This window comes from Macaca thibetana, chromosome 4 (assembly GCF_024542745.1).
Source record: "Macaca thibetana thibetana isolate TM-01 chromosome 4, ASM2454274v1, whole genome shotgun sequence".
Classification (NCBI taxonomy): domain Eukaryota; kingdom Metazoa; phylum Chordata; class Mammalia; order Primates; family Cercopithecidae; genus Macaca; species Macaca thibetana.
In genome coordinates, this window is record NC_065581.1 from 33233623 (window position 1) to 33259015 (window position 25393).

A 25393-nucleotide genomic window follows, 5' to 3' on the forward strand; every position below is an offset into this window, starting at 1 on the left:
AAAATTGACCATTAGTCAATTGTAAGGTTTGTGCTTGTTTTAGGTGATTTTGGGGAGGATTTAAGAAAGAGGGATTTTTGCTTTTAATTGGATTCTGACAGAAAGTGGAGGGTTGGGGTGGCAATGCTATGATTGGGTAGCTTCATAAATCCTACCTAGAGGGACGGAAGACTATCCTGAGGCTACAGATGTGATTGGTAAAGAAGCAGCAATCACTCCCGAGAGAGATGTGCCTGGTCATTTTTGTGGTTTGGACAATATTCATGTTTTGTCTGGGTTCAGACGTGATGACTGAGCATTCTGGTGTTCTGTCTCAATCCACTGTGCTTAGACCTCATCTATCAATGAGGCTTCTCAGAAATGCCCACCCCTGGCCAGGTACAGTGGCTCATGCCCGTAATCCGAGCACTTTGGGAGACCAAGGCGGGCAGATCATGAGATCAGGAGTTCAAGACCAGCCTGGCCAACATAGTGAAATTCCATCTCTACTAAAAATACAAAAATTAGCTGGGCGTGGTGGCACACGCCTGTAGTCCCAGCTACTCGGGCGAGTGAGGCAGGAGAATTGCTTGAACCTGGGAGGCAGAGGTTGGGGTGAGCCGAGATCATGCCATTGTACCTCAGCCTGGGTGACAGAGTGAGACTATGTCTCAAAAAAAAAAGAAAAAGAAAAGAAATGAAATGCCTACCCCTCTTGCCACTGGCAGACATGCACACACCAGAGAAGATTCCAATTTAGTGTCCTCCCTCTATTCATAGAACATTTCCTCAAGTCCACTCTGAGTGGAGGCTGCATCACAACCAGGGGATTGCCCTGTCTCCTTCCAGGGCTCTTAATACAAACTCTTCAACTAGTAACTGAGGTGTCACCATAGGGGATTTTTCTAATTGGCCAAAACCTGACCTGGCAGGGTTTGGTTTGGGTGTCTTCAGATTTCCTTGTCTCGAGGTCCTCACAATTACTCTACAGCTCAGAACAGCAACTGCTGAGGCTGCCTTGGGAAGAGGATGATCCTAAACAAAGCTCTGATGCTGGGGGCCCTCGCCCTGACCACCGTGATGAGCCCCTGTGGAGGTGAAGACATTGTGGGTGAGTGCATGAGTGAGGGATGTTCTCTGGAGCTGGAAGACAGGCAATTGAAGGAAAAGAGAGAAAGCAATTTGCAGAGAAATTGTAGAGATTTCCTAAGGGCCCCTTCAGTATTAAGAGATTTAAAAATTATGGCTGTTCCTCCTTCAGGAAACCAGAGCCCCAACCTACTCTTTTTGTTATCTATGCTGTTGGTGTTCACTAAGGACGCTATTCTGTTTATATTCTATTCAGTGACTACAGCCTGGAGGTCTCTATGTCATTCCATCAGGATTGCCTCAAAAATTAGTGAGGTTTCCATCAGTGGATAATTTTTTATTATTAAAAATTTGTGAAGTGTCATTCTCAAATTTCCCTGAACAACTTTTGAAGTTTTTCGTATGTCTCCTGTAGTTGATCTTGGGGTAGTTCCATCAATTATATACTCTATAGATATTAAGAAAGATGCCCTTTTCTTTCTCTCAGACTTACATTTCCACATGGGAACTGGCACAGGTGGGGAATGGGTAGAGGAGTCCAGCAGGCTGAATGCCTTCAACAATCATTTTATCACATGGTCCTCACTTACTCTCAGCTGCCTCATATGTGTCACCTCACAAATAATCAAATAAAATGGGCATGTAGCTAAGCTTTGTAAATAGTGAAAACATGAATGTCAATTTTTTTACATATTTCTATTACAGGTATAGCTTCACATTTCTTTAGCAAAATAAGGAATCCTTTTATTTTAAAATTGAGAATTTATAGTAGAAAAACTTGGTAAATTAAATCATTTTATTCTCAAATTATCAACCCAAATTACCTGTTCTTCACCTCATCTAATGAAGTCCTATAAAAAGAAAAGTGGGCCAGACATGGTGGCTCATGCCTGTAATCCCAGCACTTTGGGAGGCCGAGGCAGGAGGATCATTTGAGCCCAGGAGTTTGAGACCAGCCTGGGCAACATAGCAAGACCTCATCTCTACAAAAAAGAAAAATAAAAATTAGCCAGGCATGGTGGTGCGTGCCTGTGGTGCCAGCTACTCAGAATGCTGCAGTGGGAGGACCACTTGAGTCCAGGAGGTAGAAGCTGCAGTGAGCCATGATGGCACCACTACACTCCAGCCAGGGCAACAGAGAGAGACCCTGTCTCACAAAGATAGAGGAAAGAAAGAGAGAAAGAGAGAAAGGAAGGAAAGAAGGAAGGATGGAAGGAAGGAAGGAAGGAAGGAAGGAAGGAAGGAAGGAAGGAAGGAAGGAAAGGAAGGAAGGAAGGAAGGAAGGAAGGAGAAGAGAGAGAAGGAGAAGGGAGAAAGGAAAGGGAAGGGAGAAAAAAAGAAAAAGAAAAAAAGAAAGAAAGCAAGAAAGAGGAAGGAAGGAAGGAAGCACAGATTAATTACTTGGTCTCTTAGTCTCCTCTGTAGTCCAACTCTTCCCACCTCTCTTCATGCATTCCTTTCTCCCTCTTCCCTTTCAGGATCCATCTCTGACTCCCTGCTCCTTTATAGAGGTGGACAGTGGGTTTGTAAAACAAAAGTTGAAAAGTCAGATAGTTAAAGGGGAAGTGAACTGGAAGGTCTAAACTTCCACAACCTTATTAACTGTGGCTGCTCCCATTCTGATTTTGTTTGGCAGTGGAAGTTTCACCGGCTTCTCCAGAGCACTTGGCTTCTTTGTTCCAAATTTCCTTTCTTCAACCTCACACCAGAGTGCCCTGGTCAGGCTCGGCTCATCCATTAGGCACAATGTGGGCAGTGCAGGGGAGCCTCCATACTGTAAAGCCACATGAGAATGTTTTAACTCCTTTTAAGATTAGAAAAAAATGAAATTTTAGAGCCTAAGAAAATGTTTTAACTTTTAATTCAGCCTAGATTATATTGCCTTTATACCAAATCAGTCATAAAACATAATTTTCCATATTTTTATGGAGGAAGGGGCCCACACAAGCAAGAGTGCTTGGGGCTCACATGTCAGAATGCAGCCCTGGTCATGGCTGATCCTGGCCTTCCTATGGTTCTGCTACCTGTGTGCCTGTCCGTCTTCCCCAAAATCTATGTGGTCCTCCAATATAGCAACTGTCATTCAATACACATGTTTGAGCACACAGTGAGCTAAGTTTTAAGGATTCAAAGATGAAAAGTCATGCTGTCTCCCCTGCAGAGGGTGCTCAGACTAGTGATGGAAACAGTATGGGGTGCAGGAAAGAAGGCCATTGCTGAGCAGGGCAGTGGACTCAGCAGAGGCTGAAACTATACAAGTGACTTGGTTCCAGCTGGGCCAGCAGGGTGACATCCTCTAGCAAAATTTGGCACCCAAGACAAGTACCAGAAGAAAAGAAGGACTGCACATATTCCATATATATTTATGTTTGAACAAAAAGTCAAGGTTTATTGCAAGGATAAGGAGGCTTTGTTGGTGGCCTGTTAAGACCATCCAGGGCAGTCATACTGGATAGGGAAGAAGGTGAGCTGGAAGAGGAACAGACAAACTTGGACAGCCAGATATTGAGATGGAGGAGTTGGAGGTCATAACGTGGTCAAAAACATGTTGATGAGAGGACTTAGCTACAAAGTTGTTAACTTAAGCAGAAACCTCAAGGATGGATTTTAGGATTTCTCCAGGAAGTCCTAAAAGATAATTTCATTTCAGGGAGAAAAACAACAGACCACTGCAAAGACCAGGGAACATGAAAGGATAGTGTAGTTTGGTTTGCTTGGCAGATACTTGTGAAGGATGTTGGACTGTAAGGCTGTGGATATCCTCCTCACAGAACTTACTATAGTACATTATATCTGCTCCCTTACCTACCTGACTCTCCCACTATTCAGTTTGTTCCTTAATGGTAGACCATGCCTGATTGGTGTTTTACACATCCCTGCTGTGTCTGACACTTGTGGATGCTCAGAAAGTGGGGAAGGAAGGAAAGATACGATGGTAAAAGGCTTACACATGTCTTGACAAGAATGTCCAGTTCGGCTCATTTGGCTGGAGTTGTACTGCATGGCTGCCATTCTGCTCTGGCATCCTCAGACAAGCACACTGCCCATTAGAGGAAAAAGGGTTTAATTTACCTGAGTCCTCAAGTGAATATAAATGTTGAGTCAGAATGCTGTAGACATTTAGTAACCTCCTTCAAAGGAAAAAAAAGGTGGGAAAAGGTGGGGGGAATGACAGAAATCCAAAACTAAGTAGAGCTTCCACTTTTCATTTCAGAAGAAATCAGTTGCTCTCCTCCAAGGATCATTACTATTAACAAAACAGAGACCTTGAAGGAGTGTCTATTTACTATAGTAAGTAAATGTTTATTTACTATAGTAAATAAATGTTTATTTACTATAGTAAATAAATGTTTATTTACTATAGTAAATAAACAGTGTTTATATACTATATATTTTGTAATGTTATTACCACTCTTATTATACTCTTTCTTATACCCTACAATTGTTAGCAGAAATTATTTTGAATTAATAAGATCCTGCATGCACTTCCTTTTTTAAAAAAAGAAAGATCTCTGTGTAGAGTGTCCTATTCTGAGCCAGTCCTGAGAGGAAAGGAAGTATAATCAATTTGTTATTAATTGATGAAAGAATTAAGTGAAAGATAAATCTTAGGAAGCAGAGGGAAGTAAATCTAATCTCTGACTAAGAAAGCTAAATACTATGATAACTCATTCATTCCTTCTTTTGTTCATTTACATTATTTAATCATAAGTCCATGACGTGCCAGGCACTCAAAATAATAAAAATTGTACATGCGATATTCTGCCCTTGTGTAGTGCACACTACAGTGGGAAAGAAAGTGCAATTTTAACTGGACAACTACCAACACTAAGAGCAGAGGAAGCAGGGGCTGGAAATGTCCACAGGCTGTGCCAAAGATGAAGTCCATAATATTTGAAAGTCAGTTTCTTCCATCATTTTGTGTATTAAGGTTCTTTCTTCCCCTGTTCTCCGCCTTCCTGTTTGTCATCTTCACTCATCAGCTGACCACGTTGCCTCTTGCGGTGTAAACTTGTACCAGTCTTACGGTCTCTCTGGCCAGTACACCCATGAATTTGACGGAGACGAGCAGTTCTACGTGGACCTGGGGAGGAAGGAGACTGTCTGGCAGTTGCCTGTTCTCAGCCAATTTAGTTTCGACGCGCAATTTGCACTGACAAACATTGCTGTGGGAAAACAGAACTTGAACTACCTGATGAAACAGTCCAACTCTACCGCTGCTACCAATGGTATGTGTCCACCATTCTGGTCTTACTCAATCTATCCCTTCATACCAAGTTTCATTATTTTCTTTCCAAGAGATCCCCAGATCTTCTCATAGTAATTGCTGAAATTTCATTGTCTCTCATCTCTAAAATCACATATTCCCATGTAATACCAGAGTCTTTCCAGTACCCATTCATTAAATCCTTCTAGGAGAGGTCTCATCAACCTCCTACTTTATCAAACATACACACAAAGAGAAGGGCACAGAAATAAAGCAGAGGCAATGTGTCGTTGCTCCCAAGCGGAAAGTAAATAAGACCTCTTTGACTATCAGGTGGTGAAATGCTGGTAGGAGGGCTCTTCCAGGATGTAATGCAGAATGTACTCGCACTTCACATCAGTGCTGTTTCCTCACCACAGAGGTACCTGAGGTCACAGTGTTTTCCAAGTCGCCCGTGACACTGGGTCACCCCAACACCCTCATCTGTCTTGTGGACAACATCTTTCCTCCTGTGGTGAACATCACATGGTTGAGCAATGGGCACTCAGTCACAGAAGGTGTTTCTGAGACCAGCTTCCTCTCCAAGAGTGATCATTCCTTCTTCAAGATCAGTTACCTCACCTTCCTCGCTTCTGCTGATGAGATTTATGACTGCAAGGTAGAGCACTGGGGCCTGGATGAGCCTCTTCTGAAACACTGGGGTAAGGATGAGTTCCACCGTTTTTTGATGCTTTCTTGTCTGTCAAGTTCAGAACTTCCTGCCTTTTACTCCTATATCCCAAAACTTGTTTTCCACACTTCATGGATTTTTTTTTTTTTTTTTTTGAAAGAATAAAGCAACAAAAGCAGAGTTTTATTGAAAGTGAAAGTACACTCCACAGGGTGGGAGCAGGCCTGAGCATAGGGGCTCAAGAGCCACTTCATGGGTTTCTAATGATAGACTTCACTCTCCTCCCTAAGCCTTGAATCTTTGCAGAGCCAACCCTCCACCCCATCCCATCCCACACACATGCACATGAGCACACTGCACATTCTTACCTCAACAATTTCACTTCCACAGAGCCGGAGATTCCAGCGCCCATGTCAGAGCTCACAGAGACTGTGGTCTGCGCCCTGGGGTTGTCTGTGGGCCTCGTGGGCATTGTGGTGGGCACTGTCTTCATCATTCAAGGCCTACGTTCAGTTGGTGCTTCCAGACACCAAGGGCCCTTATGAATCCCACCCTGAAAATGAAGGTAAGATTGAGGTTGGTTAAAGCTGAAGCTTTAGTATGAGAGGAAGGGAAGTGGGAGGAGGCTGTGCACATGAATGGTTGAAAGTTGTAGGGGAATTGGGAAGTGGCATGATGATGACATAGGAGTCCCCTCGGACCCATTGATCTCATATCTTTCCTGTTGCAGGTACATCACCATCTACAGGAGCAGAAGAGTAGACTTGCTACATGACTTAGGACTATTCTGTGGCCCAATTTATCATATCCCTTTTCTCCTCTAAATGTTTCTCCTCTCACTTTTTCTCTGGGACTTAAGCTGCTATATCCCCTCAGAGCTCACAAATACCTTTACATTCTTTCCCTGACCTCCTGATTTTTTTTCTTTTCTCAAACATTACCTACTAAGACGTGCCTGGAGTAAGCCACCCAGCTACCTAATTCCTCCAAAATCTCCATGGAAACAATAAATTCCTTTTATGAGATCTATGTCAAATTTTTCCATCTTTCATCCAGGGCTGACTGAAACTATGGCTAAGAATTGGGGGACTCTTATCTTTCAATCCTGTTTAATCTCATTCCCCAGATCATTTTTCATGTCCAGTAACACAGAAGCCACCAAGTACAGTGTAACCCGACAATATGTTGATTTCTTAGCTGACATTAATATTTCTCTTTTTTCTTCCTTGTGTTCCCACCCTTGGCACTGCCACCCACCCCTCAAGGCAACAATGAAGTTAATGGATACCCTCTGCCTTTGGATCAGAAGTGTTGTAGCAAAAATTTTAAAATCAAAAAGTAAGTCCGTACTGATTTCAATATGACTTTTGAAAGTATGACAGAGAAATAGGTTAGGATAAAGGAAATTTGAACCTCAAAAATATCAATAGTGACAATTTATTCTCAAAACTTTAAATTTTTGAAGAATGATGACAGTAGAAACCTTCCTCTCCCCTCCTCATCTTGAGTGAATAAAAATTCCTTAGGCAGGAAAAGAAACGGAAGTCCAAAAAACATTAGAATATGATAATGTGGGTATCTGAAAAGGAACAAATACTTATTCCTCACATAAGGTTAGTGACAATGGGGAAAGGGATGGGAGTAGAAACCACAGACATATCTAGGAGCCCTAGTATAGAGGTGCAGTCTGCCTCACCTCCTGAATGAAGCTTTGCTAGTTAACCATGTAGCTTTCCCTGTGCCACCCTGGCATGAAGGAGACAGTAGAGTAGATATGGCTGCAGGATGTTTCTAGTAAACATGCCAATACAAAACAATGCCAATATCTTCAGAAATCCTCAACCCTTTCACCTCACCCCTCCTGGCTAAGGAAAGCACTAGTTTATGAGAGGTACCCTAGGAGGAATAACACAGTTGAGACAATGTAGCAGCAGCTGTGGGTGCTGTGTCCTCCACTGGGTTGGCTGTCTCCTGGCAGAAACTCTCACAGAGGAAATGGGTCAGCAGTGACCTCATGGCTCTAAACAGCTATGAAATCCGTGAGGATATTTCTATCCATGCTACCTGCATCCATGAGTTTAAATTTTAATTGGAGAAAAAATATAAAACATTAATGCAATAATTGATACAGTATAGTTTGGTGCAAAGAACCCTGAATCCGAATCCAGGACTCAGTACTTTGAGGCTAGTATTTTAGACTCATAAATGGGTAAAGTATCTAACATTTCTGGCCTGACTTTTCTCATCCACAGTGTAGGAGTAATAATACTTTCCTTGCAGAGTTATTGATAGAATTTGAATAATCTTGATACATAGTCAATGCCTTACACATAGTACATGAATACATAAGAAAACATTGTGGTTATATTTATAATTAATTTATTTAAAAGAATGGATCACGTTATATGAAAAGCACTTTCGTTTTTCTCAACCCCTTAATGATTTAGGAGATTCAAATGTAGAGCTATGGGTGAATTTCTTTTCATATGATAATTGAAAGATATTTTTCTTTCTCCAGAATGAGAGAGGATGAGATTGGATTGGTAAGAGAACTCTTAGCACAAGAAATTGTAATATTTGACTTTCGTTTTCAACTCTCCAAGAAGGGATATATATTCCCTCTTTATGGCCCATAAGTGTTTATTCAAGGTATATCATATACAACAGATCTTTATGCATGTTTACTTTGGGGAAGAGGTGAAGATAGTTCAAGGAGAAAATAATTTAAAATGCAGACTGGGAATGAGTAAGCACAGGAAATCTGAACCAGTGATGATCATGAAAATGTCCATCACAGAGCACAGAAGATTTTTAGGGCAATAAAACTATTCTGTTTGATACCACAATGGTGAACAATGTCAGTATGCATTTGCTCAAATCCACAGAATGTACAACACCAACAGTGAAACTTAATGTAAACTGTGGACTTTGGGTAATAATGATGTGCCAATGTAAGTTCATAAATTGTAGCAAATGTACCACTCTAGTGGGAAATATTGCTAATGGGGGAGGCTATGCATGTGTGGGAGCAGAGTGTGTCTGGCAGCAGTCCCTAGCCTTTTTTGGCACCAGGGACCAGTTTTATGGAAGACAATTTTTCCACAGAGAGCAGGGTGGAATGTGGGTATGATTTAGGGATGAAACTGTGAAACTATTCCACCTCAGATCAACAAGTATTAGTTAGATTCTCATAAGGAACATGCAACTTAGATTTCTTGCTTGCACAGTTAACAATAGGGTTCGTGCTCTTATGAGAATCTAATGCCACCACTGATCTGATGGAAGGCAGGGCTCAGTTGGTAATGCTGGCTCGCCCACTGCGTGGTCCAGTTTCTAACCAGTCACCAGCTGGTACTGGTCCATGGCCCGGGGGTTGGGGACCTCTGGGATACCTCTGCACCTTCTGCTCAGTTTTTCTGTGAACCTACAACAGCTTTAAAATAAAGTCTGTTTTTGAAAAGGAAAAGAAAAGGAAACTGATTATGATTCCAAATATATAAAATCAAAATTTTAGTATGAAAAACAGTCACATTAAAATTCACCAATGGACTATGAAATTTTTAGCAGCAGGGTTTCAAATAAATTTCATATGTATTTCAATGATTCATGAGGCAAGAACCCAGCATTTTGGAGTTGTGTGCATCTGTGTGCGTGTGTGTGTGTCTGTGTGTGTGTAACATAAAGGTTATACTGAATGGCATAATGACCAGAGTCATGCAGAAATCTACAAATGCTGCCCAACTCAGACTGCTTCTTCAAGAAGCACTGTGGAAAGCAAATTTAATGATAGTTGTATTTTATTAAAAGGATGTATTCAAAAATATTTATGTAATGTTAAAATAGCAGAATTAAAACTAACTCTAAAAAATAAGAGTAAATATTTCTTTTTATCAGCTAAAAAGTAGGGTCATTATTGACATTAGTATAAATAGGGTTACAGATCCACCTGCATTTTAAATCATGCGATTCTTAAAAAATTATTTTTGAGTTATTTGAATTATTTCAGATTACATACATAAAATATGACTTCATTAATATTTAATATCACGCTATTTAAAATTTACAAAATTAGTGGGTCACAGAGACTCATGCCTGTGATCTTAGCACTTTGGAGGTCAGTGTGGGAGGATTGTTTGCAGCCAGGAGTTCAACAGCTATGTGAGCAACAAAGCAAGAACCCCGTCTCCATAACATAAAAATTAATTAGTTGGCCCGGTGTGGTGGCTCACACCTGTAATCCCAGCACTTTGGGAGGCTGAAGCGGGTGGATCATCTGAGGTTGGGAGTTGGAGACCAGCCTGACCAACATGGAGAAACTCCGTCTCTACTAAAAATACAAAAAAAAAAAAAAAAAAAAAATAGCTGGGCATGGTGGCGCATGCCTGTAATCCCAGCTACTAGGGAGGCTGAGGCAGGAGAATCATTTGAACCCGGGGAGGCAGAGGTTGCAGTGAGCCGAGATCACACCATTGCACTCCAGCCTGGGCAACAAGAGCAAAACTCCGTCTCAAAAATAAATAAATAAATAAATAAATAAATTAGCTCATGGTGGCGCTCCTGTCCCAGCTACTCTAGAGGCTGAGGCAAGAGAAGTACTTGAGCCCAGGACTTCAAGACTTCAGTGGGCTAGGATTGTGCCCCTGTGCTCACTCCAGCCTAGGCAACAGAGTAGAACCCCATCTCTAAAGATAAATAAATAAATAAAATTTACAAAAGTTTAAAAATCACATGAAATATGTCAGGTTTGCACTTACCACATTCAAACTAGGGATTTGAAGAATTAGACATTTTATTACAAATGAAGCACTTCATGCACAGACTGGCACATGGTAAGTAGTCAATAGGTGTTAACAATTGGTGTTATTGTTAAATTCTGGAGTTCAACTAACAAATCCCACAGCAAACAATACCACAGGGATGCAACCAATAAGATCCAGAATATGGGAACTTCTGCTAGATAAACAACTCCATTTCTTCAGCAATAATTCAAGAGAGAGAGATAAGAGAAGCTATACATTTTAAAAAGGGTGAAGAAATATATGAACCAAATTTATGTGAGGCAATCAGAAAAACTGACACTGACTGTATTAAGGAATTATCTAATTTTACTGTAGTAATGAGATTGCTGTTATGTTTTCTAAAAAGTCATTATACTTTAGATTTTCATAATAAAATAGTTATGAATGAAATATGATATCTGAAAGTATCTTCAAAATAACCCAGTGTGCACATATGATTAATTGGGTGGGTTTGCAAAATTGCCCATGAATTGAGCATTGTTAAAGCTGGGCTTTTAAAACATGGTACTTGACGAGGTGCAGTGGCTCACGCCTGTAATCCTAGCACTTTGGGAGGCCCAGGCAGGTGGATCGCCTGAGGTCAGGAGTTCAAGACCAGCCTGGCCCACATGGCGAAACCTCGTCTTTACTAAAAATACAAAAAATTAGCTGGGCATGGTGGTGGGCGCCTATAATCCCAGTTACTTGGGAGGCTGAGGCAGGAGAATCGCTTGAACCCAAGAGGTGGAGATTTCAGTGAGCTGAGACTGCGTCACTGCACTCCAGCCTGGGAGACAGAGTGAGACTGGGTGACAAGAGTGAAACTCCATCTCAAAAAAAAAAAAAAAAGAATTATGTAAGATGGTTCATGAATTAAAACAGAGTTTTTAGAAATTGGACTATTAGTCACAAAAAGTCTTCAGACTAATCCCTAGGGAGTTCTGAAGCTGTAAGAGGCCTTTGGAGTTGGCCCAAATTAGGGAAAGAGTTTAGGACCTTTATACCCGTATACTGACCAGTCATTATAGGTGGGTTCTTCCTGGGAAGTGGAGTAAAATTTGATGAGTCAGCTCTCATCACCTAAGGGAATTCCGGGGGATGACTGACAGCTGAGGGCAGTAAGCCAGCAATGAGTGATTAAATCCTTCAGTCCCAAAGTGGGGAGTTTAGGTAGAACAGAATAGCATCCACAACAGAAACGGTGTCTAGTTCCTGGGAATACATATACATTCATGTGGAAGAAAACAAACAAGTGTGTGTGTGTGTGTGTGTGTGTGTGTGTGTGTGTTTTGAGATGGAGTCTCACTCTGTCATCCGGCTGGAGTGCAATGGCCTGGTCTCGGCTCACTGCAACCTCTGCCTCCTGGGTTCAAGTGATTCTTCTACCTCAGCCTCTGAGTAGCTGGGACTACAGGCACGTGCCACCATGCCCGGTTAATTTTTGTATTTTTAGTAGACACAGAGTTTCACCGTGTTGGCCAGGCTGGTCTTGAACTCCTGACCTCGTGATCTGCCCTCCTTGGCCTCCCAAAGTGCTGGGATTACAGGCGTGAGCCACCGTACCCGGAGCACCTGGCCCAAATAAATGTTTTTTAAAATTCATCATCTATTTAAAAATTAAAAATAGAACTACCACATGATCCAGCAATTTCACTCCTGGGTACATTTTCAAAGAAAATGAAATCAGTGTATCAAAAAGATATCTGTGCTCCCAAGTTCATTGCAGCACTACTCACAGTGACCAAGAGATGGAATCAACCTAAGTGTCCATCAGCAGATAAGTGGAAAAAGAAACTGGTCTACATACACAATGGAATACTATTCAGCCTTATAAAAGAAGGAAATCTTCTACATCATTTCCAACATGGATGAACCTGGGGTACATTATGTTAAGTGAAATAAGCCAGGCACAGAAAGACAAATACCGCATGACCTCACTTACATGTAGAATCTAAAAAAGTCAAAATCACGGCAGGTTGGGGAGTGGGAGTAGTAGGAAGCGGGGCAAGGAGGAATGAGAAGATGTTGGTCAAAAGGTACAAAGAAGGGCAGGGTGTGGTGGCTTATGCCTGTAATCCCCCGACTCTGGGAGGCTGAGGAAGGTGGGCTGGTTGAGCCCAGAAGTTCAAGACCAGCTGGGCAGCATGGTGAAACTCTGTCTTTACAAAAATACAAAAATTAGCCAGGCATGGTGGCACATCCCAGTAGTCCCAGCTACTCCAGAGACTGAGGTGGGAGGACAGACTGAGCCTGGGAAGTCAAGGCTGCAGTGAGCTATGATCGTACCACTACACTCCAGCCAGAACTAGACCCTGTCTCAAAAAAAATAAAAGTACAAAGTTTCAGTTAGTCAGGAGGAGTAAGTACTGGAAATTGATTGTACAGCATGCTGACTACAGTTAATGATAATTTATTGTCATCCCTCGGTATCCATGAGCAATTTGTTCCAGGACCCTTTCTGTGTACCAAAATCTAAGAATGCTCAAGTCTTTTATTAAAAATGGCTTAGTTTTTGCATATAACCTAAGCCTATCCTCCTATATACTTTAAATCATCTCTAGATTACTTATAATACCCAATACAATGTAAATGCTATGTAAATAGTTGTTATGCTGTATTATTTTTGAATTGGAATTATTTTTACTGTTATATTTCATTTTTTCCTACATATTTTCAATCCACAGTTGAATGAATCAGAGGATGTAGAACCCATAGATACAGAAGGCTAACTGTATCGTATATTTGAAAATTGCTAAGAGAGTAGACTGTAAATATTCATACCACAAAAAAGCGAAGTGATGGATATTTTAATTAGCCTGGTTTAATCACATGCATCAAAAAGTCACGTAGTACCCTATAAATGCAGTTATTTGTGAATTAAAAATAATTAATGAATTTAAAATTCTTTTGAAGTGCAACATTCTTAACTTTTTCTTGTTCAAGTAAAGTTTTCAGTTTTTTAATTTTTTTGTTTTAAGAATCATCTCTTAACTTCCATTAACTCAATTGATTCACTCTATTAACTTAAGAACTCTCTTCCTTAAGTTAAACATTTCATGGGCCGAGTGTGGTGGCTCACGCCTATAATCCCAGCACTTCAGGAGGCCGAGGCTGGCAGATCACGAGGTCAGGAGATCAAGACCATCCTTGATGAAACCCCGTCTCTACTAAAAATACAAAAAATTAGCCAAGCGTGGTGGTAGGCACCTATAGTTCCAGCTACTCAGGAGGCTGAGGCAGGAGAATGCCAGGAACCCGGGAGGCGGAGCTTGCAGTGAGCCAAGAGCATGCCACTGCACTCCAGTCTGGGCAACAGGGCAAGACTCTGTCTCCAAAAAAAAATTAATGATAATCAGGAAGGGCAAGGTTATGTTGCAATATCTTAACCCACAGTAAAAAGTAGATTTCAGTGTGGCTTAACTCAATAAGGAGACTTAATTCCACTGTTATTCAAGTGACACAGGTTATGGAGTTTCCAGCATCTCATACACCATCATGCACCTACTTGCAAGTTCTATTGGCTACTGCTAGTCAAATGACCCCAACCTAACAGCAGAAAAGACTGGGAAATGCACAGGAGCTTTGGAATACTGGCGAGCACCATTGTCTCCAAATGATATGCTGTTATTATCTATAAGGTAAGGAAAAATGCTCAAGACTGGTAGGTTGTTCTCTTGAAAACCCACACAGTTTCCTCCAAGTTATGTGCTGACTAAGACTCAGTTTTTTGTGCTAGCAAACTTATTTTTACAGCATGTACTTGTTCTTTTAATTAAATTATCCATGAAATACTATCAAATGAAGTCTGGGCAAAAATAGTTGTTTCTCTGAAAGTGTCAGTGGAAGAAAGAGAAGATTTTGACCCTTTCATTAATAAAGACTCTTCCAGCATGTGTTCAGTGTGACGATGTTGAACTGTAAGAATGTCCTAGAATATAATCTACTACCCAACTGGATTATAGGGCTTATGCTTCAACTAGAAAACTCAGATCTCAATGTCTCCCTAAACTTTGAGTCTGGTTCAATCCCCAGCCCTGCCTCTTCCCTTTGCAGGGTCAAAAGCCAGGAGCTACACAGAGACTGAGAACACTCTGGACAACCCAGCACATGCCTTCCCCATTTCCCCAAAAGCGTCACTCCCTTTTGATCCCTGTGGTGAATGACAATGCCCACCCCGAGGAAGAGGACAAAAATGGCACAAAACTTTTGACTGCATTCAGCATTTTGCTTGGGGAAAATTCATACTATAACCCTGGGGAGCAGAATCTCAAGTGTTGGTGCCTCTTTGTGTGCCACAGTCCCTGTCTGAGGACCTGCATGACAGCCTGAAGTATAGGAGATGAACATCCCAAGGAGACCTAGTTCTCCACTCTGACCTTGTCCATAAGAAGGAAATGCCTGCCAAAGACTCCTCAGGCCCAGTGTGTGGGTGAGGGAGAAAGGAAGATGGGATGTCTGCTTTCAGAGTCACGGCCTTACATAACTTTGCACAAGCTCCCAGACTCTGTCTTCATGATGAAACTCAGAGACTGAGAGCTTCAGGGCTGGGCCGACATCAAAGGGGCCACAGTGTGTAGTCACCTTCCTCATAACTGGGAAGAGAGTGTCATCAGGAATCAACAGGTTACTATGTCAATGACAAAGGGATCTCAGACAAGGAATGGAATGACTGTGAACAGGTACTCCCAGTGAGGGACCCTAGAACCAGAGGGAGCTCTGTCATTTGTCCTGTGGGCTCCCCAAGAAATAAACTGCCCCTTACATCCCTCCACTGTGAGGAGGTTCTGGAGGCTGAGGTGCTCCACATGGTTGGTGTAGACATCTGCACACTGGAAGTCATTTCCAGGATTGCAAGGATCTGGAAAATCCAGTCCTTCTTCCTAATAAGAGGGATGAGTGCACGTTGGCTGGCAGCCTCCGTTGCACAGGATGGTGTGTGAGAGGTGTGCATGTTTCTCAGGGTTGGCCAATCAGAATCTTTCCTAACGTTGTTAAAACTCTGGTAGACATTCTAGAAACATATATAACAGAGACAGACAGAGACACACACACACACACACACACACACAGAGAGAGAGATAAGATGAGAAGTGATAAGGAAGAGAAATGCAGAAAAGTAGATGCAAAAGGAAACATGGAGATAGAAAAAAATGCAGATAGTGACAATGGATTAGAAAAATAGAAAGAAAGGCAACAATGTAGTGAAAGACACAACAAGGGGACAGAGACAAAGATGCAGAGAGACACACAGAAAGAACTACACAGGGACGAAGAGACACAGAGAAAGAGACAGATGCCCAGATAGAGATATAACAGAGAGAGGTGAAGATCTCATTGAATATCTGGAACTAGTCAATTCTGAAATCAGCTTGACTCTAGGCTTCCTTTGTACCATGAACAAAATATATTTGGGATTCTATCATTTAGACTCAAAAATAGTACTTTTATTGCTGGTTTTGTTTCTTAAAAATAAAAATTATTCTTAATCGATGTGACTTTCCAGAATGTTTGAAACACCAGTGACCAAGGATCACCATATATGTCCCCAAACAATTCCACCATGTTTACTTACACAGCACTCATCAGGCCAGAAGAGAGGCTGGGATATTCTCAGGCCACTGCACTGAACATCAATATTAAAAAACCATGAATGATATGACAATTGAATTGATTTTCTACCTCCTCTGCCCACCCTGACTTCATACCCCAAAATGCTTTCAGTGTCTTTTCAAGGTACAACCCTCCAGGCCACAGGTAGGCTGGGTCACCTCAAGGTCTGTTCCTTCATTCTGCAGTGATTTCCTGCCTCTGCTGAATTAAGGAAGTTCAGAATACAGATAACTCAGGATCATGTTTAATTATGTAAAAAAGCTCTAAAGTCAGGTAACGGATTTCATGTGTTTCTCTTGAGCAGTCTGAGGACAGAATAGAAACAGAAACCCCTTGGGGCCTGAGTAGGCGCAGCTGGCCATGCACAGGCAGAGGCTCTGAGTCAGTGCAGGAAGCAGAGTCACAGTCAGTGCCTTGGGGTGGGGATGAAGGGAGATGACCTGGTGGCTGCATGACAGCCACTGTAGAACTCTGATCTCAGGGGCACAGGCTGACACAGGCAGCTGGGAATTCTTGGCAGGGACAAGCAGGCATTACAGAAGAGTGATAACCAGTTAAAATAGTCTCAGGAGTCAGTGCAGGAGCCCTGGAGAAGAGAGAAGAGGGACGATCAGCACAGGGCACGCTGGTGGGCCTGCCATCTCTCCCACCCCTCAGAGGCCCCCTGCAGCTTCAGACAGAGAAAGCTGAGGACCAGGGTGTATCATCTTCACGTCCCCCAAGATCTGTGCAAAGGTGAAATCAGCTCACGAGGACACAGAACTTCAGCTTGATGCAGACGTGTGTGGGAGGTGGGGGAACAGCTGTTACTCTTCTGAGGAATATGAAAGGTTCAATCTTTTTAGGAAATTGGAAGATACCTCATCTGGACCACTAGCAGCCTCTACCAGTCACTGGAAAATGCCTACAGGCAGGAGCCACCAAAATGTGGCACAAAGTGGGCATCATCCTAGTGTCTAACATTTAAGCTGTGGTTCTGGCTCCACATTTCACAAGAAGATGCTACCAAAGTTAAGGCTTGGTTCTGGGAAACAACCTATGGAGATTCCCAGAAACTGGCCAACCTCGCCTAAGTCTTGATCCTCATAGCAGCAAATATACCATGAACAGAGACTGTCGTGGTCAGGTACACTCAGCTCATGCTCTTCCCTCTCATACCTGCTGGTGGAGGCCCTTGAGGTCTTATAAAAGGAAGTTATGCAGAGAAAGGTCTTCTTACACAAACACATTTGCCTTAATTAGAGTTATATTCTCCAATCTTGTCCTGTCTCCTCCCACCTCCAGCCCAGCTTTCTTCCTCTCAGGGTCAGGAGGAAAGAGCTACATATAGAGACAGGACCTCTCTGAACAGAGGGTCTGGGTCACAGTCCATCTTCCGCTTTTCCCCTGGGGTTCCTCACCTTTCTGATTCCTGTGATGGATGATAAGGCCCAGCCCGAGGAAGATCAACCCCAGCACGAAGCCTCCAATGCCACTCAGCATCTTGCTCTGGGCAGATTCAGATTGAACCCCTGAGAAGCAGAGCCTGAATGTCAGTGTTTGTCCCCATAGCATCCCTGCTGAGGAGCTGAAGTCCAGCCTGAGATGCAGGAGGTAAAGGCGTCAAAAGAAACTAGTTCTCCATTCAGACCACCCCTAAGGGAGGGAAAGGTCAGTCAATAGGTCCTTGGATACAGTGAATAGGTAAGAGAGCGGGAAAGCAGATCTTTGCTTCTCAGGAACTCATCCATAACCTTAGACCCTAAGATCCCAGTCACAACCACAACCTTAGACCCTAAGATCCCTAATAATCAGTCCCTCTAAGCTATCAGGACTGGGATCCAGAGCAATAGTATGCAGAGTAATTTTCCTAGCATCTGGAAAGGTGATGAGATCAGGATTCTTTTGATGCGCTTGCCATGGAGCAAGTCATGCTCTAGTCTCCTGTGATTCCCAGCTCAGTAGTGACATCAGGGATAAGAGATGGGAAGGAATGGATCAGAAGGAGCTGTTTGTCTTGTGGGGCCCATAGTAACAGAAATTCAATATCCCCTTACGCCACTCCACGGTGATGGGGCTCTGGAGGCTGGGGTGCTCCACGTGGCAGGTGTAGACGTCTCCACGCTGGGGAGTCATTTCCAGCATCACCAGGATCTGGAAGGTCCAGTCACCGTTCCTAATGAGGGGGGTGGACACAACGCCGACTGTCTCCTCCTGATTGTTCCGAAACCACCGGACTTTGATCTGGCCTGGATAGAAATCTGTCACCGAGCAGACCAGCAGGTTGTGGTGGTTGAGGGCCTCTGTCCTGGACGGGGAGATGGTCACTGTGGGCTCCACTGAGGGCAGTAACAGACAGGAAAAGACATAGGAGTAAGATGTGAGATCACACAGCACGTCTACCATGGGGAAGGGTCCCTCCTTGGAACCAGAGTGGAAAGATACCTGGAGTCCAAGTCTTGGATTAAGGTTCATTCAACAAATATAAATTTGACAATCACTGAGAATCCAAAGATAAACAACATACCATGGTGCCTGCCTTTATAGAATGTGCAATCTAGTAACAGACACCAAAAAATAAAAAGAATCTTATTTCAAAAGTTTGTAATATTTGAAAAAAATGTAGGCAGGCCTTGAAAACAAATAACACTGATCAAACATCATGTTTGCCTATAACTCGATTCCTTTATCCTCTCAGATTGCTGCTCAATGTAAAAAAAAAAATGGCACCCCTTTCCCTGCCTCTTTACTCATCTAACCCTTTACCTTTCAGGCCACTTTATTGCATTTCTTTTATTCACTTACTGTGAAACTATAGTAAATATTTAATGTATGCTTTCTTTAGTAATACGTTCTCTCATTTTCTTTTTTTCTTAGTTTCTTTTTAACACACAGGTGAGTTTAATTACTAGCTGCCTATCCTACTCCATTTCCTTGCTATTGAGAATTACTTTCTTGTTCTGAAATCAGACATTAACATGTATGTTCTCCATAGAAAATATTCTGAGATCCGTGCAGAGGTCGGCCTGGGTTAATGAGCCTTTAATGTGAACATATACATATTACTGGGATTTGCCAAGGTCGGCAAGTTGCACCCCAATTAAACGGCACTCTTGAGCCATCATCTGGAAGGAATCACGGTTTCTGCTTGGACTTGAACTTTTCTTTAGGTTCTCCTTCCTGGAGTCCAACTGAAATCACAGTCAGCTATGCGGCTTTATAAGATTTGTTCATCTTAAACAGATTGGGAGTAAAAACAGAGGGCACACATTTATGAGACAAGATGATAAAATAAATTTTATGGAAATAGACCTGAAATAGCAAAAATATAAGTACTTGCTGGCATTAGGATGTGAGTCAGAAAGAAGAAAAGAGAGTATAAAGTAAACTAAAAGTTTTGTGAATCTGCATAGATAACACTGGAGTCAGACTAGGGATTGATTAATCAGTGAATTTTCAATGCCTTGAAAGTATCATTTTTGTCCCATTAACATGGAGAACAAACAGGAATAGACTCATTGCTGCTTCTGGTCAAAACTGACTTTAAGAAGGCCTTACATCCCTTAGACTCTATAGAGGTATAGTGAGGAACATAAAGAATGTTGTATACTTTGGGAGGCTTCAGGTCTTGGTGAGTAATTGTGGGTTGATTACTTAAAGTGTTTGTCATGTACCAACATTAGGATATATAAAGTGGTGATACTAATCTCTAATGCACAGGTAACTGTGAGATGAAATGACATAACATATATGGCATTTGACAAGGCAACTGTCTAGAAATAAGTGCTCACTAAATGGGTAAAATTGACTTTCAGCATGTTTATTCCTGAAGTTGATAGTGATGGAGGATGGGCAGCTGAGTACATTTATTCATTAATTTAACAGAAGATCATTGAGCTCATACCACAATACCAGTCAATGTGTCAGGTACCAGGCATACAGTAATTTAAACGGTCTCTCGCCTCGAAGACCTCCGCCATTAGTGATAGCCATTTAAGAAAACAGAATTACGATAAATAATGATTTGAAGTCAAAAAGTCAAAATATCTTATTTCGCAACTGTAACCCTGGATGCCCTGTGCGCAGTTGTGGTGCAGCCCTAACTCCACCAGGCCAAGCCTGAAGCTTCCTGCCGCGCGAGCTGCGCACGTGGGTTTGCTGGGTGGGGCAGTGTTAGCGGCGCAGGTGGGCAGGGGAAGAGGGTGGGCATTCTGGGCAGAGAGAACTGCTTAGCAAAGGCAAGGCACGAGGAGGCAAACGCATAAGGCACGAGGCGAGAAACGTGTGGAGCAGAGGACGAGGCTGACGGACGGGGAGGCTGGGGGGACACTAGGCACTCTGACCAACTCTATCTGTTCCCTGCTCTGCCCTAGATCACCGCTCCTCTGAAGCACCTGCCCCACCACCCACGCCGCCAACTCCTGTCCCCTGGGGTGGAAAGAACTGGGCTCAGGTTCCAGAGGCCGTGTCCCCCTCGCCCCTCCCAGCGCAGAGACTCTGGTCCCCGGCCAAGGGTGGGCCCCGAGGAAAAGCGACTACACTCACCTCGCCGCTGCAAGGTCGAGAGGAGTTCCAACTGGTAGTTGTGTCTGCACACCGTGTCCAGCTCCGCCCGTTTCCTCTCCAGGACTTCCTTCTGGCTGTTCCAGTACTCGGCCCAAGACTGCCCCATCGGCGTCACCTCTCGGTACACCCCCACGTCGCTGTCGAAGCGCGCGAACTCTTCGCGGTTATAGACGTGTCTGGCTACTAACCGCACGCGCTCTGTCCCGTTGGTGAAGTAGCACATGCCTTTAAACTGGTACACGAAATCCTCTGCGGGGAATCACTCGCCGGTCAGTCAGGCCCCAGCCCGGCTGCCCCCGCAGCCGCCGCCCTGACCCGCCCGGAGCTGTGGAACCGACCGCGCGACCTCCAGTTACCGCCGGCCGGTGCCTCGCGCTCCAAACCTGGGATCCGCCCGGTGTCTCTTGCCAGCCTTGCCTGCCCTCTCGGGAATCCTCCTTCCTACAGGCAGGAAAGGGAGGAAAGCCCTGTCCCTGTCTGAGCCTGTGAACCCAGAGAAGAGGCAGTTGGTCTGATTTTACATGGACCTCTTAGAGGGATCCCTCTTAGAGGGATCAGGACGTTCTAGCATGAAATCCCATTTTCCATGGAGCTCCTGGGAACCTCAAAGATAAATTTATCCACATAAACCTGAGAGTTCAACGGAATGCTGAGATAGGTCCAGGAATTAAGCCTGTCCTCGTTCTGATACGCGTATTCTCTTGGTCCCTAGGTAAAATGTCTTCCTTCCCATGCCTAGATTTACCCTCCCAAGTCTCATTGAGGTTCACTCCCTTCTATGTTAGAAAGGACCTACACCTCTGAGTCCTGGATAGAAACATTTATTCATGAAAAGAGCACAAGCTTTTGAATTTGATAAACTAGATTCCAATTAAACTGTGGCAGTCACCAGCTTGGGCAGGTTATGTAACAGAATATCCATATCACAAGTATAATTGTGTAAAAGAAAATCGTATCTACACACAAGATGTTAGAAGGAGTGAGAGAGAATTATGTAAAGTATTGTTCTGTGTCTGAAATGCGTGGTTTCACAATATGTGTTATTTCCCTTCTTCACATCCTCCTTTCTACTAAATTCAGTCCACCAACTTGGGTCGCTCTGAATCCCATTCAAGTCACCATTTTCCCATAAATCAGTGAAACTTGAAGATCCCCTGCACAGCTTCCCTCAGTACCAAGATTTTGTTTCCACAAATGCTTCACTAGGTCAGGAATAGAGACAACTTTTCCTCAAATACGGAGACTGCAGACACCATTGCTGCCTTACATTTCCCAGTGCAGGATCTCATATTTAATCCAGGCAAAGTCTTAGGGCACACCTAAATGACAAATCCTGCTGTGTCTTTGGAGAAATTCATATCTTCAAAAACAACCCCATGCTCATTTGGTCCTATCACTGGTAGTAAATGTACACTTTATCTCCTCTTTCTATCCTGTCTTCTCCTCTTCCAGGCTTAAGCCTGTAGGATGGGGATTGGATTGTACTCACCTCATCACTAAAAGATAAATGGGAATGCAACATAACTTTCTTTCCCAAAAGAGAGGAAATGTTGATGAAAGATTGTGTCCGAGATCACAGAGATCACCATCCCCTCTACCCCAGCCCAAGGACAGCCTGTTCCCAGAGTGGCGGCTCTGGAGAGCAGCTGCCCTGCACTTACCGGGAGAGTCTCTGCCCTCAGTCACTGGGGTGCTCAGCATTGCCAGCATCAAGGTCACAGTTGCTACCCGAAGGCCGCCGGGGATCCGCAAAGCCTTCTTCCAAGACATAACTGAGACGAAGGGAAAAGTAGTGGTAGTCAACACAGCTCGGACCTGATGGATCTGATGTACCTGGCAGAAAGAATAAAAACCTGTGGATTTTCCGTGCGTGGTAGGATTGGATGGTCCCTTGAAAAAGAACCAATCAGCACTGGAGCTGAAGGACCTCATCTGTCTCTGGGCAGACATTTTTTGTGTGAAGGTTCTCAATCCAGTGCCTGGCACTGTGACGTCTTCAAACTGCACTGGATGAACATTTGAGGCGAAAATTTCCTCTCAATTATAGAAGAGCTGAAGATTGGATGCCTCAGGGATTTTAAGAAGCCAAAGAAAAACGCAATTCAACAGTAAACATCTTTGTAGTATTGATTAAAAACCGGTTGTTCTTAAATTAAAAACCGGATTCTTTCAATAGGGCAATATGGTCCCCTGATCATATTTCAGGGGAGAGAAAATTGCTGTAATAGAAATTTTTACTGCTGTTGTCTTAGACACGCTGAGGAGCCTTAAGTTTTGGTGAGAAGAGCAAAGTTCTTAGAAGGAAATAATGGTGAGTTGCAGTTACACCATTAACATGCTTTGGGAGAGTCAACAAATTACTGAATTTATTTTTGCCCCAGGCTTCTCTTTGTAAAATATGGGGCATGTTTCATGCATTTTACATCTAGATCTTCACATATACAAATTTAAGATTAATTTGTCTTGTTTAATATTACAAAAGGCTCCTCAACTGTTATGTGTAACTATCAGGTTAATACGTGGAACAAGAAAACAAGCCAAAAAAAAAAATTTGACACCCACCCCTGCTGGTACATGATTCTTCGTTATGCGAGAATATGTTGTATTTATGCTCTTCAAGTGAAAGTATTTGAAAAATCAATTAAGTTGACTTTTCTCTTTTAAGTTCTTCGCCTGTTTAAATCCTCCCTGAACCATGAAATAGGTGCATCTGATATCAGCAAAGGCACAATACACAAACCTTTACAGTATTCAGACGTCATGTCTAGATTTGAGAAGAGAGAACAAAAGCTGTGGAGAGGCATTTCCTAGGTCCTGAATAGTATTAATGATGGAGAAAATGTTTAAAGTCACAGATTGTACTGTGCCAGCCCTAGACGTAAAATCTCAAATGGCAGAGGTATCAATGTGGCTTTTTTCAGTTTTATATATTTTTTTATTTAACAGTTCCTCATGGACATATCTACATCAATGTGTTTTTATAAATAAACATAACTTATCAGGCTCCTCTTGCCAGTGACTAGGGGCAGTAGTAATGGTTTTAAAGCAATTAGAACAATACCTGGCAAACATTACTTCTGACCCCAACCAAGACAATAAATATCTCCACCTCTCTTCTTCTCTCCCCTTCTCTCTTTCTTTTTCCAAAATTGTAGGTTCTGCTTTTAAAGTAGAGAATACAATCTGAAATTAGAATATAAGTTTGCCAGGTAAAAAGAAGAAAGAGGCAACAGCAAGAGGTTTGCAATAGTGGCACATGAAAGTATTGAGCCACTCCAGTGTTGTGTATTATATTCAGTGCAGAATTCTAGAGCTCCTGAGACTGGGAAAGTTGCCACTGGGCGCCCAGCAGCAGTGGTGTACTCAGGATCAGGGTAAACCCAGTCTAAGGAGGGTCTCTGCTACTGTGATGGACGCATAAAGGAGGAACCATACTCACACCTGGAATGGAGTTGGGGCAAGGAAGAATAGGCAGAGAGACCTGAAGGTGCCCTCAATGTCCTTCCTCAGCCCCCACCTCAATGTCCCTCAGAATAGAGGCCTCTAATCCATCCTCTCCTTCCTGTCTAAGGGGAACACTTCCCACAGGTTTATTCTGAGGCAAAGGCTGCGTCAGACCTGGGGATTCCCCAGTCTCACAGGCCTCTTCGCACAGACTTTTCAGCCAGCAACAAGTGTCACTTTAGAGCCTTTTTCTGATTGGCTAAAACCTCACTGGAAAGGTTTTGCTTCGGGCTTCTGCCAGCCTCACCCAGCCTTCTCTACAGTTGTCTACCCTGGCCCTATCCCTGCTGCATTATTCAGGGCATTCAGGCAGAAGAAGGCCAGAGAGGAAAGAAACTACGTCAAACATCCTTATTCAGAGTGTCTCACCTGAATCGCCTGTCCAGCCTCTGTGGGGGCAGAGCAATTAGAGTATTTACCCCATGTGGGTAAATGGGCTAAAAAGACACTGCCATTAGTAGGGAGGGTCAGGGTTACAGTAGGGAGACCCTCTTCAAGGGACATCCTCTTTTCCTTCAGGGCGGAAGAAAAAGTCATGGACTCCTTTGTGGAATCAAGGGAGAAATCATCTTCCCTGGTTAGCATCTCTTGGAATCTGTGCTTGGTCAGCAGAGTTGAATATAGGAGTGAACATCAGAGTCATCCTGTCGTCAGAAGGACCATCCAGGACCCTATCCTGCATTTACTTCAGGAATCAAGAATCACTGTGTATTCTGAAAGGTTCTGTGGCCTCCTTAATACCAATGGTAATGTAACTAGAAATGCTGCTCCCAGAATATTGGTTTCCTTTAATTAAAATTTATCAAGCAATTATCCCTAAATTTTTCAAAATTTTTGTGAAGCCACTTACATATTTCTTTTATATCAACCCCTAGGTAACCAGTTACATATAAGAATTTTTCATGGCACATATGAACTAGGTCCTTTCTCTTGGCACAAAGTTATCTCTTTAAAATCTTAGTCTAGAGAATCTGAAGAAAGAGCCAAATCAGTAGCATTCAGGGGCTGTGT

General features: G+C 43.0%; 3 protein-coding genes across 5 annotated transcripts in view; 1 reads left to right on the forward strand and 2 right to left on the reverse strand.

Moving 5' to 3' along the window:
* The first annotated feature begins 728 nt into the window (after positions 1–728).
* The window catches only part of LOC126952702 (HLA class II histocompatibility antigen, DQ alpha 1 chain), a 90820-nt gene continuing 66155 nt past the window's right edge, over positions 729–25393 (forward strand). Inside the window, exons 1-5 of one of the 2 annotated variants that reach the window (XM_050787531.1) lie at positions 729–1090; positions 5052–5297; positions 5695–5976; positions 6336–6510; positions 6676–6974. In XM_050787531.1, coding sequence (XP_050643488.1) covers positions 1009–1090; positions 5052–5297; positions 5695–5976; positions 6336–6490 — 765 coding nt within the window. In that variant the 5' untranslated portion in view covers positions 729–1008 and the 3' untranslated portion in view covers positions 6491–6510; positions 6676–6974. Of the gene's footprint in view, positions 1091–5051; positions 5298–5694; positions 5977–6335; positions 6511–6675; positions 6975–25393 lie in introns of those variants that run through there. The other variant, XM_050787532.1, reaches the window with a different exon arrangement.
* LOC126952697 (HLA class II histocompatibility antigen, DQ beta 1 chain) lies at positions 16562–22734 on the reverse strand. The gene is made up of 5 exons (XM_050787511.1): positions 22540–22734; positions 20858–21127; positions 18370–18651; positions 17734–17844; positions 16562–16919 (listed from the first exon to the last, which is right to left on the reverse strand). The coding sequence occupies exons 1-5, from the start codon at positions 22646–22648 to the stop codon at positions 16906–16908; spliced, it is 786 nt and encodes a 261-aa protein (XP_050643468.1). The 5' UTR covers positions 22649–22734; the 3' UTR covers positions 16562–16905.
* LOC126952701 (HLA class II histocompatibility antigen, DQ beta 1 chain) overlaps positions 16562–25393 on the reverse strand; it is a 90823-nt gene continuing 81991 nt past the window's right edge. The window contains exon 5 of one of the 2 annotated variants that reach the window (XM_050787530.1): positions 16562–16919. In XM_050787530.1, coding sequence (XP_050643487.1) covers positions 16906–16919 — 14 coding nt within the window. In that variant the 3' untranslated portion in view covers positions 16562–16905. Of the gene's footprint in view, positions 16920–17039; positions 17370–25393 lie in introns of those variants that run through there. The other variant, XR_007725008.1, reaches the window with a different exon arrangement.

Bases quoted from the DNA above. Each gene is read 5' to 3' on its own strand.
- LOC126952697 (XM_050787511.1), bottom strand. From the start codon at position 22,648: ATGTCTTGGAAGAAGGCTTTGCGGATCCCCGGCGGCCTTCGGGTAGCA. The intron at 21,128-22,539 runs GTAAGTGCAGGG...GATTCCCCGCAG, and splicing joins TGAGGGCAGAGACTCTCCCG to AGGATTTCGTGTACCAGTTT. The intron at 18,652-20,857 runs GTGAGTGTAGTC...TACTGCCCTCAG, and splicing joins CTCGACCTTGCAGCGGCGAG to TGGAGCCCACAGTGACCATC.